Genomic DNA, 18713 nt, shown 5'->3' on the forward strand with positions numbered 1-18713 from the left:
TCTTATTGGACTCACACACACACACACACACACACACTTTACCTGCTGCGCTCCACTTCCTTAAAAGCACACTTATTCTGTCTTTACACCAGTACTGGCACTTCCACGAATAGGCTGCACTACGCACATTTTAAAGCAATAAAGACGTTTGGAGAAAGAACTATCATGGAAAACCATAACTATGTGGAAATGTTTTATTTCCATACAAGGGAAAGTAATGGAAATGGTGAATATTTTATTTGAAGAAACCACAGTCATGTTCTACAGTCGTGGCCAAAAGTTTTCACAAAGTTTGCTGCTCAACTGCTTTTAGATCTTTGTTTCAGTTGTTTCTGTGATGTACTGAAATATAATTACAAGCACTTCATACGTTTCAAAGGCTTTTATCGACAATTACATGACATTTATGCAAAGAGTCAGTATTTGCAGTGTTGGCCCTTCTTTTTCAGGACCTCTGCAATTGGACTGGGCATGCTCTCAATCAACTTCTGGGCCAAATCCTGACTGATAGCAACCCATTCTTTCATAATCACTTCTTGGAGTTTGTCAGAATTAGTGGGTTTTTGTTTGTCCACCCGCCTCTTGAGGATTGACCACAAGTTCTCAATGGGATTAAGATCTGGGGAGTTTCCAGGCCATGGACCCAAAATTTCAACGTTTTGGTCCCCGAGCCACTTAGTTATCACTTTTGCCTTATGGCACGGTGCTCCATCGTGCTGGAAAATGCATTGTTCTTCACCAAACTGTTGTTGGATTGTTGGAAGAAGTTGCTGTTGGAGGGTGTTTTGGTACCATTCTTTATTCATGGCTGTGTTTTTGGGCAAAATTGTGAGTGAGCCCACTCTCTTGGATGAGAAGCAACCCCACACATGAATGGTCTCAGGATGCTTTACTGTTGGCATGACACAGGACTGATGGTAGCGCTCACCTTTTCTTCTCCGGACAAGCCTTTTTCCAGATGCCCCAAACAATCGGAAAGAGGCTTCATTGGAGAATATCACTTTGCCCCAGTCCTCAGCAGTCCATTCGCCATACTTTTTTGCAGAAGATCAATCTGTCCCTGATGTTTTTTTTTTTTTTTGGAGAGAAGTGGCTTCTTTGCTGCCCTTCTTGACACCAGGCCATCTTCCAAAAGTCTTGGCCTCACTCTGTGTTTAGATGCGCTCACACCTGCCTGCTGCCATTCCTGAACAAGCTCTGCACTGGTGGCACTCCGATCCCGCAACTCAATCCTCTTTAGGAGACCATCCTGGCGCTTGCTGGACTTTCTTGGACGCCCCCGAAGCCTTCTTAACAATGCAGTGGAAAGTTTTTTCGGGATTAAGTTAATTTTCATGGCAAAGAAGGACTATGCAATTCATCTGATCACTCTTCATAACATTCTGGAGTATATGCAAATTGCTATTATAAAAACTTAAGCAGCAACGTTTCCAATTTCCAATATTTATGTAATTCTCAAAACTTTTGGCCACGACTGTATAAATAACAAGGTTAGTATAACATGAAAAGTAGTGTTAAACATCAAATGTCTTTTTTGAAAATTTCAGTTTAGACCTAGCATTAAATTGTGGGTTATACAAAAACCTCAGTATCTCAGCTCGGGATGGGCTGACTTTAGTAGAACGGAAACTGATTTCTAGGGCACATGACAAGATACATGTAGAAACACGTTGGCACACCCAATTTTGGCTTCTTTTTTAACCAATCTGAGCACCAAATTAGTTCAAAAACTGTTGTTTTCACGTTGCTTTAAATATTGTGTGTGCAAATTAGGGTTAATATTCAATGCAATAATAATGTTTGACATTTAATGCAATAATAATATAATTTATGATTTAAATAGTCTTTAGTGTGTGCCTGCATTCGTACATCCATAAACTCCTAATTCAGCAATACTGACATTACTGACAAATCATCTTGAAATTGATTGTGTTTTTTATCAATGTAACATTGATTGTCTACATGTGAAATCAGACGTATAATATCACAACTAGAGTAGCAATACCCTAAATGAGTTTATTCTCTTTACTGGTTTATAGATTTTTAGTTAATGACTGTAAACACCTGCTATAAACCGTAATGGATCATAGATCCGTTGAGATAATTCAACTTATACACATTATACATAGCACACATGTCCTCTACATTATGCCATAAACCAGTTACAAAGTAAAACAGATGCAAATAGCAATCACTTTGATTTTGTAGATGAATATAAATAGATCCATGCATTAATTTCTACAATTTGGAGCAAATGATGCCCAGTTAACTTGTACATAAGTCTCTCCAAATAAGACAAGCTCTTTGGTTAAAGCTCTGTCACAGAAGACCAAGATGATGAGGTAATTTGTTTTTAATAAAGCAGAAACTATCAACATCCACAAAACGATACAAAGGTGTTAAAGAGAAACAGAAAAACTGTTTTCAAGTACATCCAGTGACTACCAATGTCAAATTCCATTGTTTTTTTGCTAACTGGGTACAAAATAGCAAATAAAAACTCTCAAATAAGTAGTTTTTAACCAATTCGCACATGAAGAGTTGCTTAATATTGTTTAACATGTCGCTTGTCCATCTAAGTAAAATAAATATTACACAAGGTGTTTTTTATTCATTTAATATGCTTTACTAAAATGTGCAAATAGTTTAGGATTGAAGCATCTGCAAATACAAGCTACTGCTTAGATGAGTTTGATGATATAATAGAATAAATTTCAACTTTGTTGAAAAACTTTTGTTGCCCTCTTGTGGTGAAGATGCACCATTGCAACCTGAATGATGGGGAAAAAACACATGAAATAAAGGCATGCTGAATCATGCTTGTGATTTTAAATAAAAATGATTTTATTTATTTGTCAGGTAAATGGCATTTTTACAATCTTAAAACAGCAGGCCATGCAACGCACTGCTGGCATCTGAGAAAACAAAACCAAATAAACAAAAAATAATAATAATCTTCATTTCTGGCTCTGAAACCGCCTTCATACGGAGAAACATCGGGAGACAATACTGACAAGAAGTGATGCGCTAAAAGGCACAGAAAGAAGATTCTGCTGCGCTTCATTAGTGTTGAAGTGTATGACACACGTTCATAAAGGCTATGCGCTCCTGCAGCAGAATCAAACGAGTGTGGATATTCGTCAGTTAAGGCAGGAAAAACTAAATAAAAGCATCAGAAGCTCCTTCTCATCAGAGATATAAAGAATGCCATAATCTACATGATTTTATTCCAGCCAGGAGCTCCAGACTTCTTCATATGCACTTATAATATATATATTTCTAAAAGTCCTTAAGATCGACAGGCACCAATCCGTAAATGTCAAAAAATGGCTTTTTTTCCCCTCTCTTCTGGAAAAAATACACTTCCAAAAAATGACAGAAAAAAGCAGCAACAAAATAACTGTACAATGTTTTTTTTTTTAAAACCTGTGTTTTTTACATTAGATACAAAAAAAAAATTCTAATACTTCATTTAACGATCCTTCATTTCGGAAAGAGAGAAAAAAAAAAGGAAATTGCATGATTTGTGACCTATCGCTGGTACGTATTAAAGAAATGCTTTTGAATAATACTATACTGGTTCACAATAAAGCGTGATGAATAAAATACTAAAAACAAACTTCCTAGACCTTCAAAAGCAGATTGTGGAGCCACGGATTCAGAACCGTTCTCCTGTTGCAAGCTGCTACAAAAAAAGTGGACGACTCTCCTTCATCATAAGTGTAAAAAAATATCTGCGTCAATAAATGTAATGTAGTGTTGAACACGCACCACACTTCAAACTACAGCTTATCTGCGAAGTGCTTAGAAAGGACAAAATTGATTGGGTTTTTGACAAAAGCAGCAACGTTAAAGCTAGTGTAACTTTTCCTTCTCTAGTGTCTCTATGAGTTCAATAAAGTTTAATATGCACAAATGAGCACCGCACATTCACCAGTTATGATGCAACCTAAAATTAGTGACAAATAAATAATCGGCATTTCCGCGGTGCACAAAGCTGGCGTATTTCAATTCAGGGTCAAAGGTTATAGTGTATAACGGTCAGCTACTATTGCTTCATCTCAAACAAATCGCTTCTGGAGGGAAGCAGTAAACGGCTCTGCTGAAACAGAGACTCGAGATGTCCTCGGTCGGCACTTCTGCTAGTGTTATGAACGCGTTCATGCGCATAAACAGAATTTTTTAAAAATCAGTTTTCAAAAAATTATGATACGGCCACGATGGAGTGGTTTAAAAGAGAGAGAGGAAGAAGAAGAAGAAGTGTGAAAGTAGCAGAATGAAGTGTTGCGGCGCTCAGACCCAACCACTGGTCAGCTTGTAGAACATCTCCTCATCTAGAGACTCGTTCTGGTCCTTGGCACGTGTGGACAGGAAGATGTAGCCGCCGATGAACTCGTGCACCACTTTGCAGTCCACTTCGGCGCAGATGAACGCCAGACTGGGCTCGTCCGCAAACTCCACCGTCACCTGCCGTGAGAACAGAGCAGATGCTGAAGTGTGAGGCCTTCTGAACAACAGCTGATCTTGGGTTCAAGGTGATGTGCATGTTTAGAGTTTTTTAACAGGTCAAAGGTCTTTTTTGTACAAACATCAACCTTCAGCTGGTGCTTCACGTGTCTTTTTGTTGTCAAATCTTAAAGGAGTAGTTCACGTTCAGAACAAGAATCTACAGATAATGTCCTCACCCCCTTGTCATCCAAGATGTTCTTGTCTTTCTTTCTTCAGTCGTAAAGAAATGGTGTTTTTTTAGGAAAACATTTCAAGATTTCTCTCCATATAATGGACTTCTATGGTGCCCCCGATTTTGAACTTCCAAAATGCAGCTTCAAAGGGCTCTAAACGATCACAGCCAAGAAAGAAGGGTCTTATCGAGCAAAACGATGGGTTATTTTCTAAAAGCATTTACAATTATATACTTTTTGATCTCAAACGCTCGTCTTGCTGAGACGAGCATTTGAGGTAAAAAAGTATATAAATTGTATTTTTTTTTTTTTTTAGAAAATAACCCATTGTTTTGCTAGATAAGACCCTTCTTTCCTCGTCTGTGATCGTTTAGAGCCCTTTGAAGCTGCATTTTGGAAGTTCAAACTCGGGGGCACCATAGAAGTCCATTATATGGAGAGAAATCTTGAAATGTTTTCCTCAAAACACATTATTTCCTTACAACTGAAGAAAAAAGACATGAACATCTTAGATGACAAGGGGGTGAGGACATTATCTGTACATTTTTGTTCTCAAAGTGAACTAATCCCTTAAATTTTTTATTAAGGAAACATAAGAATAACTAGTAATTAGGGATGCACCAATGTATCGGTCACCGATTTTTTAATATTTTAAAACCATCAACTTAACAGAAATAGCATGAAAAGGGCTAATGCCGATGGTTTATTAATTATCTGTATGGAGACAACGAGTTGCATGTCTGTTGCATAATCTAACGTTTTACTCTGGGCTAAATAATTAAATACTTGCCAAAACAAAATAAAATCTGTACAAAATATAGTTTGTCAGACGGCATACAGCCTATGCAAACGTGACGCTGGCGCATCCAACGACTGAAATGGTATTTCCGAAATTGGTATCTCCACTCAAAACGCTTATAGGATTTTTTTTAATCCACGCTGCAAACATTTTTAAATATCTTGAAAAAATACTTGAAATGTCTTTAAAGCGTTGACAGTTTTTTCTTTTGTTTAATACATTTGGTCAAAATCTAGAAAAGATGATGTATTGCTATGACTAAGCACAAGATAACATTATTAACAGGTATTTTTCTACTCAAACCAGTTTCTGAATATCGGTAATAATACAGAGGGTTAAAATAGAGTTTAAATATCGATTCTGCACCTGATCCGTTCACTTTTTTGTTTTGTTTTTAAGCCCTACTTTATGCAATTGACCAACATCAGTATCGACCAATAGTTATTTGTTAAAAATTGGTATTGGCATCGACCAAAAACAAAATTTTATCGGTGCATCCCTAGTAGTAATATTTCCAGATGAACACTTACTGGACTGAAGCAGCTTGGCTTTATTAGATTCTTTAAGAATCTTTTTTTTTTAAGAAAAATGAGTAAGACTTAATTATTTTTGCACTGCATTATATGTTTACACCATTTCAATCTCATTTTACTAAGACATTATTGTAGATATAGAGTGACAACTAATGTCATTTTAAGTATATATCTGCTATACTGTTATAAGATCTCACTGATTTACAAGCAACAGAATTTATCACTTTTCTCCCTGGTTTTACAGACAAGGCTCAAGCCTAATCCCAGGCTAAAATGTAAATCTGAGCTGTTTTAACTGAAAGAAACTGGCACTGATTAATCCTAAAACATGCCAGTGCCTTTGTTTTGTCTCAAGATGCACACCGGCACGTTTATAAAAATGACTGAAATGTTCTAATTGAACTATGGCCTAATCCTGGCTTAGTCTAAACCCTGTCTGTTTCTGAATAAAACCATATTCTATATTCTCATCATACCAGACTACATGAGCAATAAAAAAATCTTAATACTTAAGAGAAAACACATATGCAAAGGATCAATAACCTAATAAACCAAGGGATTTGTTCACTCTATAGTGGAGAAAGACAAATAACAGTCTATAAAGACAAATACAGGCCTGATTGAGGGCCAGGTGCTAAAAGTAAATGCTAAACCTTTTTTATTAATAAAAAAGACTGTAAAATTAGTGTTTTCCTGTGCAGCATCATGATTTATGGACAGACCACTTACAATGAACTATGGTGCTTATCAGTACATGTAAACATAGTATTATTGGACTCAGAATCACAGTATGTAAGATAAGACCGGCAGATCTTCTGCAATCAGAACCAGCATAAGCCATTGTTACAGATGGCTTTAATTATGTTACTAGGCCATTAAATGGTTAATATGGAGCCTTGCTCACAACTAACAACATAACCATTAGCAACAGTCAACAACATAAAAAAAAAAACATCTCACCATCTTAATCTCCCAGTTGACGTTCCACTGTTTCATGTTGCTGAAGCGCCAGGTCTTGATGGCGTCTCCTGTGCCAGCGTCCATACGGATCAGTCTGTTGTAGGTGATGCCAATCAGCTCATCTTTCTTTCCTCCCTGGAACCTAGTTTAAAAAAATGGAACAATTACCAACAGAAGTACAGAGAAAGACAGGCTCAATGTTTATCTGAGCAGATTTGTTGAAAAGAATGAGAGTGAGTGAGAGTGCAATGAGATAAAACTGAAAGAAACAAATTCTTAATGGGATAGTTCACCGAACCTGTAAATACAAACAGTTATTTGAAATATCTCAGAGATAGAAAAGGTTTAGACACTCACTTGGCAAGAAAATGGGTGATTCCAAACTCTGGCAAGGACTGCCAGGCCTGAATGAAGCGCATCTTGGCCTCGATGAGGCTCATCTGTGCCACATTCTGATGGGCTTCCAGAATACGGGCTGAAATCTGAGGACAACGTGTATGTGAGCATTAATACACAATTACTATAAGCATCATAACTTCAGCAGAAGGTCAGAGTGAACACATGGACACAGTGTCATTAGAAAACAACCCGACAGGAGAATGAAACACCAGACACTTCAGTATGATATTGCTGTATTCAAACACCGCAAATATCACAGTGAACACACCAGACGCTTGTCTTGTTCAAGCATCCCTTATGATCGGTTACACATGCGGCATAACATACATTCACAGAAGCCATTGCAATCCCAGCTACCACTGTTTAGTCCTTATTTCCCCAGAACATGAAACATTTTCACATATGAAGGAGTCACTGGAATCTCCCACAGATCAGTTACTTGCCTCGTGAGTCTATCAGAACCGATCCATGCTACAAAAAGATCAGTCAATGAAACGCATGACCTTTTCAAAATACAATTTTCATAAGATTTTAAACATCCTATGAGACAAATGTTTTGACTACAGTGAAAACTACAGAGACCCTAACAGGACATGGTGATGATAAAAATTAGATAGGAGGAAAACATTTTTCTAGCGGAACTACTGCATTCGGCAAAAAAAACTTTACACTCGCAAAACTATTGCATGCGTACAAGAAACGTTAAATTATCTCATCAAACTTTAGATTCTCTCACTAAACTATTGCATTTACCCCAGAAACTGAACACAAACTATTGCATTCAACCAAGAAACTACATTTTCTTGCAAAATGAATGCATTCACCCAGGAAACTTAACATTCTCTCACAAATTTGCGAAAACTATTGCATTCGCACAAGAAACTTTACAATCTCTCATTAAGCTTTAGATTCTCTTACAAAACATTTGTGTTCTCTCACAAAACTATTGCATTCGCCAAAGAAACTTTACAATCTCTTGCTAAATATAGCATTTGTCACAAACTTTACACCCAAGAACTTTACGGTCTGTCACAAAATTACTTTTTCCCCCCAAGAAACTTGACATTCTCTCATTAAACTTTACATTCTCTCACAAAACTATTGCATTTACCCCAGAAACTGAACATAAACTATTGCATTCGCCCAAAAATTTTACATTCACAAAACTATTGCATTCAACCAAGAAACTACATTCTCTTGCAAAATGAATGCATTCGCAAGAGAAACTTTACAATCTCTCATTAAGCTTTAGATTCTCTTACAAAACATTTGTGTTCTCTCACAAAACTATTGCATTCGCCCAAGAAAATGAATGTAAACTATTGTATTCGCCCAAAAACTTGACACTCACAAAAATACTGCATTCACCCAAGAAACTTTACATTTGCAAAACTATTGCATTCGCACAAGAAAATTTCCATTCTCTGGTTAAACTTTAGATTCTCTAGTAAAACTATTGCATTCGCCCAAGAAACCTTACATTCTCTCAACAAATTACTGTATTCACCTAAAAACTTTAAATTCTGTCAAAAAACTATTGTTTTCACCCAAGAAACTTTATATTCTCTTGCTTAACTATTGTTTTTGCCCACGAAACTTTACTTTCTCACTAAACTATTGTGTTCTCTCACAAAACATTTGAGTTTTCCTGCAAATCTATTGCATTCGCCTGAGAAACTTTTCATTTTCTCACATTTACTCTCTCTCGCAAACCTATCCAATTTACCTTTGCGTTCCCTTGCAAAAGCAATGAAATTGAATTTCTTCAAAACTCATTATTTCCACCGCAAAAGTTTTGAAAGTAAACACCAAGTTTATATGGGGAGTGCCAAAGGTTTGCAAACTAATTTAAAATATCTCAGGGGAGTGCAAAAGTTTTGTGAGAGAATGCAAACACATCCCAGTTTTTCTTCCATCACCATGTCCTTTTAGGAGCTCTGTAGAAACCTGCTTTGTGTCATCTAAATCAATACAAATGAGATATAATCATGCTTAAAATAACAGACAGTTTTACAGTTTAATATGAGAATATAAGCCTGAAGGTCATGAGACTACAAGATGCTTCTTTATATTTCTATAAATACCCACCAAATGCAAGCTAATACATATTTTGACTTTTAACAGCATTCAGGCACATAGCTGTCCTGGAGGAGACACCAGTGGCTCAAAACATGATCTGTTTAAACAGTTGAAATGTGAGCTTTGGGGTTAGCTACAGCTATAAATGGTAAAGTGGTTAATGGAAGGATCTCTGGAGTGAGACACAGCACCAGTGTTAGTGAGTCACGGACATTTACCAGCTGTCAAACGAGTGACTTACCAAGTCCCTGACAAAACCTGGCTGAGGAGGGTGGAAACAGGAAGAGGAACACGGAGAGGAAACAAGGGAAAAGCAAATAAATGAATAAAGCAGCAAACAAGCAGAATAACAGAATCAAAACAACCGTTAATGTACAGAAAGAGAAAAGGGCAGGGTGTGCAATGTGCATGTGAGTATACAGCGGGAGAGGATCACGAGGATCAGCTGGACAGGAGAGATCAGAGGAACACGCTGCAATGGGATCACATTAGACCCAGCCGGATTGACTGTACATATTATGCAGACATAGAAATATGTATGCTATACTGTTGATCTGACACCAAAAAGAAGACTTTTGTAGTCTGCAAACTGTGGCGCTCGTAGTGTAGATTTATCCTCGCTGATTAAAATGGGAGAAGTTGTTTTTGCAGTGATGTCAGAGTGATTAATGTAGTATATCTAATGGTTTATTATGTTGGCTTGACAAAGCCAACACACTGATCCACTAAGCTTATTATTAACAGCAACTCATCCTAGAGTTTTTAAGCTGTGACCACCAAACTTGGCACAGACCTTCAGGATGTTCTAACTCTGTATTCCCTATCTTTTCTAATTGATCCGACTTTTAGATTTCCAGTATCAGACTTCCAAACAGGTCCTCATTTCCATAAACTTCCGAAGAGGGGGTCAAAACTTCACAGAATACCTCTTATAGAAAAGAGTTATTGGACGCTATTATTGTAAAACATTGTAAAGCTTGCTAAATCTTAATAGCAATGGGATAAAGCATGCTAGGAACATACTAGCAACACGGTAAATCATACATGCTAAATGTGCAAATAAAAAATAAACATGCCAGCAATGTGTTAAAACATGTTGGAAACATGCTAAAAGATATAAACAAGGTGTAAAACTATGCAACACTCAGTTCCATGTTAAAAAAAATATGCTAATGCATGTTAAGTTAAAAATCTAACAACATGCATGTTAACAATGGCAATCAACTACCAGACTCGTCTTTGAAATTATTGTAAGTGTTCAGACGAGGCTTAGTCAAACCAACATCCATTGTCATCATGTAGCTGTTTTTTATATTTTAATATCTTCTGGTTTGTCCATTAAGCTCTAAATGAAATTTAAAAAATGAAATGACATCTTTGACACTGTGCACCAATCAGTACATTTTAAAAAGTCTGGAAAGTGTAGGATTTTAAACATAAAATGGGGTTCAAAGTTCATTACTGAGCTTTAGTTTATGATTAACCTGAAATATGTTTTAATCAAACTCCAAACTATACCCCTGTGACTCCACAAGGTGGCGCCACACACATTTATAACCCAGGAACACTGGCGAGACCTCTGAAATTCCCCACCACTTGGATGACAACATCCGCTTTTCTGCTCTTGTCGAGTCTGGAAAGTTAAGTGAGAAAGTCATCTGTCCTTGTTTCCCAAAGTTCAGTGCTTTCTGACCCACATCCTCTGGGAATAAAATCCCCAAGTAAGCCTCTGAAGAAATGAAATCGAGCTTGTAATGCATGGATAAAAGTGTTCAGAAATCATCCGGACTCTTAACGTCGCTCTCACAAACAAACTTCTGTCTTCTTCCCAGACTGCCTCTCCACATTCCCAGGCACAGCTTGTTTCCTGTATTTTTTCCCGCCTGTTTCTGAAGACCCCACCCCAGCTCCTCAAAGTTTCTTCCAGCGATAAGCTGGTGGGGGAGCAAGTGAGATGTGAGGACAGGAAGCCCACCATCCCCCCAGCATCACAGGAGCTGGATTGAGTCCAGGGCCACTGTAAGACGACACCAGCGGCAACAGCAGCAGCAGCACACAGAAGCCGTCTGTTGACTCCCACACACTCGCCTCCCGACATACTTTCACTTTACTCTAGTTTTTCCAATAGTAATCTTCTACAGGATACCAATTAGAATTTCTTTCAGATTTTGGAACCATTCCTAAAGGATTCCATTAGGAATTGTCTTATAGGATTTTTTATAGGACAAGACATAAATATCCTGTAGGATAATTTCTACAGGGTTTTAATGGGAACCTGTTTTATTTTAAAGCATATAGGAATAGGAACGGTTACAAAATATGATAGAAATTCCAATAAGAATCCTGTACAAAATTCTTATTGGAATCCTTAAGGATTTTTTGACAAGGGCGCATGCTTTAAAATAAATCAGGATCCCATTAAAATCCTGTAGAAATTATCTTACAGGATATTTATGTCTTGTCCTATAAGACAAATCCTATGGAATCCTAAATTATCATTGGAATCCTGTAGAGGATTCCTAAACAATCTACACAGAGTAGACAAGACAAGCATTTGAGGTTTAAACAGTATATAAATGGTAGCCTGGCTAACGCCAAACCACGTCATGTTCATTTTCTCGTATTTGAGGCGTGGTTTACGAATGCCCAGAGCCATTTATTGGGCGATACGAATGTCTATCAAATGTGCCTGTGCGTAGCTCATAGCCAATCGTTTCAATTATACCGGATGTAGAGCGAACGCCAAAAGTTGCTCTTTTTTCAAAATAAACTTGCGTTCTAAACTACTTAGAACACTATCTAAGGCTGCATCGAAAGATAACTTCGCGTCTGCTACCATGCTGGATCCATAGTTATAAACAAACTGCTTCGGTGAGTCGCATAAAAGGCGTCATCGTCTTGCTGCTCCCTCCCCGTTCTGTGATTGGTTCCCTATCTGAGGTGAAAATTCGGTCCATGGTTTCCAAATAATGAATAATGAATAAAATCGCGCTGCGCGCAAGGCAGCATGAGGAAACCCAGACTATATAAATGGTAATTTTTTTTTAGAAAATAACCGATCTTTTTTCTAGATAAGACCCTTCATTCCTCAGCTGTGATCGTTTAGAGCCATTTGAAGCTGCATTTTGGAAGTCCAAACTCGTATAGAAGTCCATTACATGGAGAGAAATCCTGAAATTTCTTCCTCAAAAAACAATTTCCTTACGACTGAAGAAAGAAAAATATGAAAATCTTGGATGCAAGGGGGTGAGTACATTATCTGTACATTTTGGTTTTGAAAGTAAACTACTCCTTTAAGACAGAAAATCAGTACTAAAAATGTCAACAACTTTCAACAATGACTTTGCTTCACTTGCATGCATTAGTAAATAAATCTGTAAAAAATATTGCTGTTTATTGCTATGTATTGAAATAAAGGTCTCTCTCCCTGCCTGTCATCAGCTCTCTGCTATCAGTGTTTTCTGACCGGCATGTTACTTGATTTACCTGCTTGTTCTTGTATTTCTTCAGATATCGTGGAGACACAAGACACTCAGGGTTGATGTCGGTGGTGATGGGCTCTATGATCTGAGGATCAGGATTCATGTGCTGCATCTTCAGGAAGGACAGAATGTTCTGGACCTCCAAGTTGTAGGAGCTATCTGCCATCGTCTTCCCTTTGGAGGCCAAACGACAAGCCGCCATCCACTGAGCGTACTGTTTCTCCTGAAGAACAGGGAAACGAGTGTTTATTTAATATCACTGAGATATTATAATTTCAATTAGCTTTTTTTATTTTTCAACTTTCTGTTATCATTTTAATTTCAAAGTTTTAGTAATTTTGTTGAATGTTTTTTTTTTTAATAATTTTTATTGTTTTTTTCGGTCTATATATTTTTTCTTGTTAATTTAGAACATCAAGAGTGCAAAAAATTCAAATGAGATAAGTTTGGAAACTAGCTGAAATAAATAATATAAAATAATGCAAAGTTTGTTTAACCCCTGATGAGGTTGTAACTTTACTTTTGAAGTAGCAAGTCAAGTAACTTTTCCTTTAGGACAATTGAAAATGTGAGGCGATTTATTGCACAATAGTGTGTGGAAATAAACAGAAACGTCTCACTCACAGTATCACACCGCAGCCAGATCTCATTCATACCATCTGCTACAGGAATTAGCAACTTGATGTTGAATTTCTGACCGGAAATGTTCACATCTGGCGTGACTTCACAGCCTACAGAGAAACAGCAATTGAGATGCAGTGCTGATGCAGTAAACAAACAGTATCTGACAGTGTCCGTCGAGAGCGTTCACCTCTCAGGTTCATCTGGTGCGCCGGCGTGCCGTGGGCCTCCTCGCGACTCTTGTAGCAGGAGATTGTGATATCCTTGAATGTGCACCAGTACTGCTTGTATCCTTTCAGAGTGAGTTTCTTTGGTCTGAGATGCAAGCAAAATTTTGTCAAAATCAGAGGAAAATAACTTTGATAAAAGATTAGTCACTACTGTTGATCAGCTCTGTGATGTCCACTCTTTTAATATTCAATAGAACAAAATAAAAGCACATTATAAATAGCTGTAGTGTGTAATTTATGTGCCACTAGCGTTTCAACCACTTTCAGTTGAGATCTGTGGTCAAACAGTTAGAACTGCCCCACATTCACACCACTGGCTGAGCCAATATTGTCACATTGCTTAAACAAACACACTGTAATTAATTGTGTTGCCACTAGTGTTGTGGAAAGACAACATTTACACTAAATACACTGCAAAAAATGCTTTTCTTACTTAGATTTTTGTCTTGTGTCCAGTCAATATATAAAAAAAATCAAGAAAGATTTTTTTAGATGAGTAAAAAGTCTTGTTTTCAAAAAAAAAAAAAAAAAAACAAGTCAAAATTAAGTGCGTTTTTGCTTAAAACAAATAAAATAATCTGCCAATGGGGTAAGAAACTTGATCTTGTTTTCTGTTTGAAATGAGATTTTTTTTGGCAGATTATTTTGCTTATTCTAAGCAAAACTATTTTTATTTTTTTTTGATATTTTGGCTGGAAACAAGACAAAAATCTAAATAAGAACTTTTTTTTTGCAGTGTAATACATAGGCAGCCTGTTTAATTTATTTAGATTTTTTTTTTTTTTTTTGCCTTACACTAATTCAAGCGTATGGGACCAAAAACAAAAACAAAAAAATCTCATATTTTCCAAAACATATTTTCCAATCCTTCAACTCACTTGAAGACTTTCACATAGTCAGCCAGTTCAGGAATGGATGTGATGTCACCCTGGGAACACAAAGCGTATTAATAAAGTTAGAAATGACGTTCACAGTATAAATTGTTCATGTTACAGCTGGAGAAATAATCAGAATACACTGTTTTGATTTCATTTTTTCTTTGTTTTTATTGCAGCCTGTTTATTATGATTAAATTAAATTTCTGTCTGCAATAAAATTGCTATCCAATCACTGCACTCCAACTCTCTAGAGAATATGGCTTGCTTAAAATGATCAAACGAGATATTGTTAAATAATAATCCTTTATTTGAACGACTTTAATTTGAAGTAATGCTTAAGCGCATGAAAGCAATGTGAAAAATATTTCAAATTTGTAGTCTTTCCTTATAATTAACCTTTAATGTGATGTATAATGTCCAATTTCTATTGATAAAAAACAGCATTTACACTCTGAAGTACTGCACATACACACACATGCAGATGTGCTTCCCTTTTAAATGATGAAATACATATCAGAATATGACACCATTTGTTTTTATTTCATCATATCTGATAAATGAGGTAGGTGTGTTTAGATAAAGTATCTGTAATGAATTGTATGTCAATGCATGACAACAATCCCATGCTATAGGTGCTGCATTGACACAGACTACAATGGAAGTTATTTCATGCTAATAGTTGAAGCCTAGAGGCCTATAGGTGTATGTGCAAGGCTATAATGGAAGTAGTATGAATTATCATGAAATTTCATGTATGTGGTTCACTACCAGTGTGTTGGACGTCTTTCCTCCCTCCAGAGTGATCTCCAGATCTGACAGAGCTGCATCAACCTCATCAATCTCCTTCTCACTGTTGTTCATGTGATTGTCTGAAGACATGATGGACAGCTTGTTGATGTGGTACTGCAAATAAAAACACAATCAAATAAACACTTCTTTATTGTAAGGTTTTACCCTCTAGCACCACGTCTAGCATCTTCCAATTCAAAAGTATTTAAACATGTTCATACTTAAAACTTGTATGCATTTGTGAAATGTAACATTTATTTAGCATATTCATTATTTAGTTTTAAATTGTATCCAGACATGCCCTAAATTTCAGGGCTGCACATTTCAAAACTCTTACAAAATAAAGTGCAAGACATGTCTTACATTTTGCAAGCTACACTGTTACTCAATGGTTTTCAAAACTAAATAAAACTCAATTTGTTAAATGAAAATGTTGATGTTAAACATGCTTTTTAGGTTTTAAATGTTTATGCATATGTGAAATGCAACAATTATTTTGTATTTGTTTTAAAAATGTTCATGAATGGGTTTTAAAATGCATTCACACATGCTGCAAAAAATGCAAAACACTTACAAAATAAAGGAGAAATAAAAAGCTAATGCTATAATATTTTACATCATTTACTATGTTATTTCAGTACCATTGAGTCACTATTATAGGTTTTGAATGTGTTTTTAATGTAAATAAAAAAAATTAAATTTTATACTTTTTTTCATTTATCATTTTAATCATTTTGCTGTGTGATATGTCGTTTCTATTATTATTAATATTAATAAATATGTTTATAACAATTTTTATTTCAGTTTTAGTCATTTTAATACATATATACATATATATATATATATATTTTATATATATTATATTTTAAAATTTAATTTTTTTTTAAATTTATTTATTTTTTATTATTAAATTATCATGTTTTTATTGCGTTTTATTGTGTTAAGTTGTATTTTTTGTTATCTTTACTTAATCAAAATAACAACTGCAGTTTGATTGAGATGAACTGGAATGCACAATGAAAAAACATGATTTTTGAAAATTGATAAGAATGGAGTTATCTGTTTTTGCAAATGAACTATAATACTATTCATGTATGAGTTTAAAGCCTGTGACCTCATTCTACTAATCAAAATTAGCTGTCAAACGATCCCAATGGTGCTACAGTAGACAGTTGGACTACAGAAGGATATTTCACTGAACGCTGATGACAGCTCCGCTTTCAGAATGGAGGCTAAAGGCATTTTCATGTCACCATCTCTCTGCTCAGATAAGAGTAGTTAGTAGGTGAATGACACACCGATTTCTCTCAACAGTTAACAGCCTCGCTATAATGTTGGCTAAACTTAGACATGCTGATGTTTGACGGCGCTGAGCCCTTCCCAGAGACACAGAGTTCTGACTGAACGTGGTGCGGACTGATGGGGAGGGACAGACCTGACTAATTTAACCTCGCTGTACGTAAACACAGAAAGTCGACACCACTGATACACCTCCACAAATCCCTGCTGGAGCAACCAACACCTCCTTAGACCGGAGACTCCCGGTGGTCTTCCATGTCCCACCTCCCTGGAACAGACGCCCGCTCTATATTTACTTGATGTGAAGACAGCGAGGCGTCCTGAGGTGTTGTCACTCAACATTTATGAGGGTCTGAAATAGCAGGGTCATCGTTGGCCAAAGGGCCAGTGAAAACAAACGCAGCAGCCAAACGTTTGCACGCTGCAGATGCTACGCAGTCAGGCACTGAGCCCATCCAATTCATTAACAGGGCCAGAGGACCTGAGTGAAGACTGCAAACTGTCAAACGGCATGCTTACGCAGCAGTCCTAACAGACAGGGCTTTCGCATAAATTTTGCCTCATGTACCTGCAGGGCGGCAAACATCATCATCTCCTCTTCGGTGCATTCGATCTCCTCCAGGAGGATGGCCCACTTGGCCTGCTCATACAGCTGGTTCACCCTGATGGCATCATACTGCAGGGGTCAGGAGAGTGTTAAAAACATGACACCACAACACCACTTTCATCACACCGTCCTTACAAAACGAATGATTATATATATAACTAATAATCTTAAATGGCTCATAATAATTATTGTATGCCCTTTAGACTTATTCTCTACAACTAACACTAGCTTCTCTGTTCTTATATTCTATCTCTCTATTTTTAGGCTTCTAACACTAGCTTGCTTTTTCTTTTTCTTATTCTATCTATTTTCTTTTTATTTATTATATAATTTTAAAAAACCTTGATGTGTGTACTGCATTAGGCTAAATGAGACTTGTTAGAGCACTTGCATGTTATTGCTCTTTTGTTGTTTTTGATTGCTTCCATTGTCCTTATTTGTAAGTCACTTTGGATAAAAGTCTAAATGTAATTTAAATTGTAGAAATAAATGCTCATTTTCTACCTTAAAATTATTCTCCGATTTAAAAGCTCTACTGGAAGGGGCGTGTCCGCTTTGAGACTTCATGAGAACCGCCCACTGCTTTGATTGGCTGACATCTTTGCATGTGAAATGAGCATTACATGTGGAGCTCTCTTGAAAACGCACTGCTTTTTTACTACAATAGCCACCAAGATGAACTAATGGTAAACAATTGTTGATTATAGCATTATATTCAGAGCATCAAAGTGCTGTACTGCAGCTGAACACAGTCATGTCTACTACTCTCTTATTTTTGCCACCTACCAATACTTTATCATAATATGGTCTGTGCAACAGGATGTAAATAAGAGACTCATTGGGTCAGATTATAATGGGACTTTTGGTGAAAATACAGAAATCACAGACTCGCTCTGCTCCAGCCAATTTAAAAACAACAATCTCTGAACACCTTTTTGGTTGTGCAGCACCTTGGTCAGCACTCATTGCTTTTAAGGTGCTACATAAATAAACTTGACCTTATGTATATAAAATAATCAAAATATAGATGGTTTTATGCTACTAACAGGAACATCAGGGAATATCAAGAAGATTTTAAGTTTTCACATTTTGGTTTATTAGGATATGACAATATTTGGCCAAGATGCAACTACTTTGTAAACAAAATCAAAAAATTGAGAAAATCGCCTTTAAAGTTTTTTTTTTTTTAATGTATTTAGGGTAGAAAGTTTACAAAATATTTTCACGGAACATGATCTTTACTTAATATCCTAATGATTTTTGGCATAAAAGAAAAATCGATTAATTTTGACCCATACAACGTATTGTTGGCTAATGCTCCAAATATACTCAAGCTATTTAAGACTGATTTTGTG

General features: G+C 36.4%; 1 protein-coding gene across 4 annotated transcripts in view; it reads right to left on the minus strand.

Moving 5' to 3' along the window:
- Positions 1-2820: 2820 nt before the first annotated feature.
- The window catches only part of fermt2 (FERM domain containing kindlin 2), a 56252-nt gene continuing 40359 nt past the window's right edge, over positions 2821-18713 (minus strand). For 2 of the 4 annotated variants that reach the window (XM_073826641.1, XM_073826639.1), the window contains 10 exons: positions 17320-17427; positions 15432-15566; positions 14664-14713; positions 13746-13870; positions 13559-13665; positions 12939-13157; positions 9694-9714; positions 7332-7456; positions 6975-7116; positions 2821-4467 (listed from right to left, as the gene is read on the minus strand). In XM_073826641.1, the coding sequence (XP_073682742.1) occupies positions 4294-4467; positions 6975-7116; positions 7332-7456; positions 9694-9714; positions 12939-13157; positions 13559-13665; positions 13746-13870; positions 14664-14713; positions 15432-15566; positions 17320-17427 (1206 nt within the window). In that variant the 3' untranslated portion in view covers positions 2821-4293. The remainder of the gene's footprint in view (positions 4468-6974; positions 7117-7331; positions 7457-9693; positions 9715-12938; positions 13158-13558; positions 13666-13745; positions 13871-14663; positions 14714-15431; positions 15567-17319; positions 17428-18713) is intronic. The other 2 variants (XM_073826642.1, XM_073826640.1) reach the window with 1 other exon arrangement.

This window comes from Garra rufa, chromosome 21 (assembly GCF_049309525.1).
Source record: "Garra rufa chromosome 21, GarRuf1.0, whole genome shotgun sequence".
Lineage (NCBI taxonomy): Eukaryota > Metazoa > Chordata > Actinopteri > Cypriniformes > Cyprinidae > Garra > Garra rufa.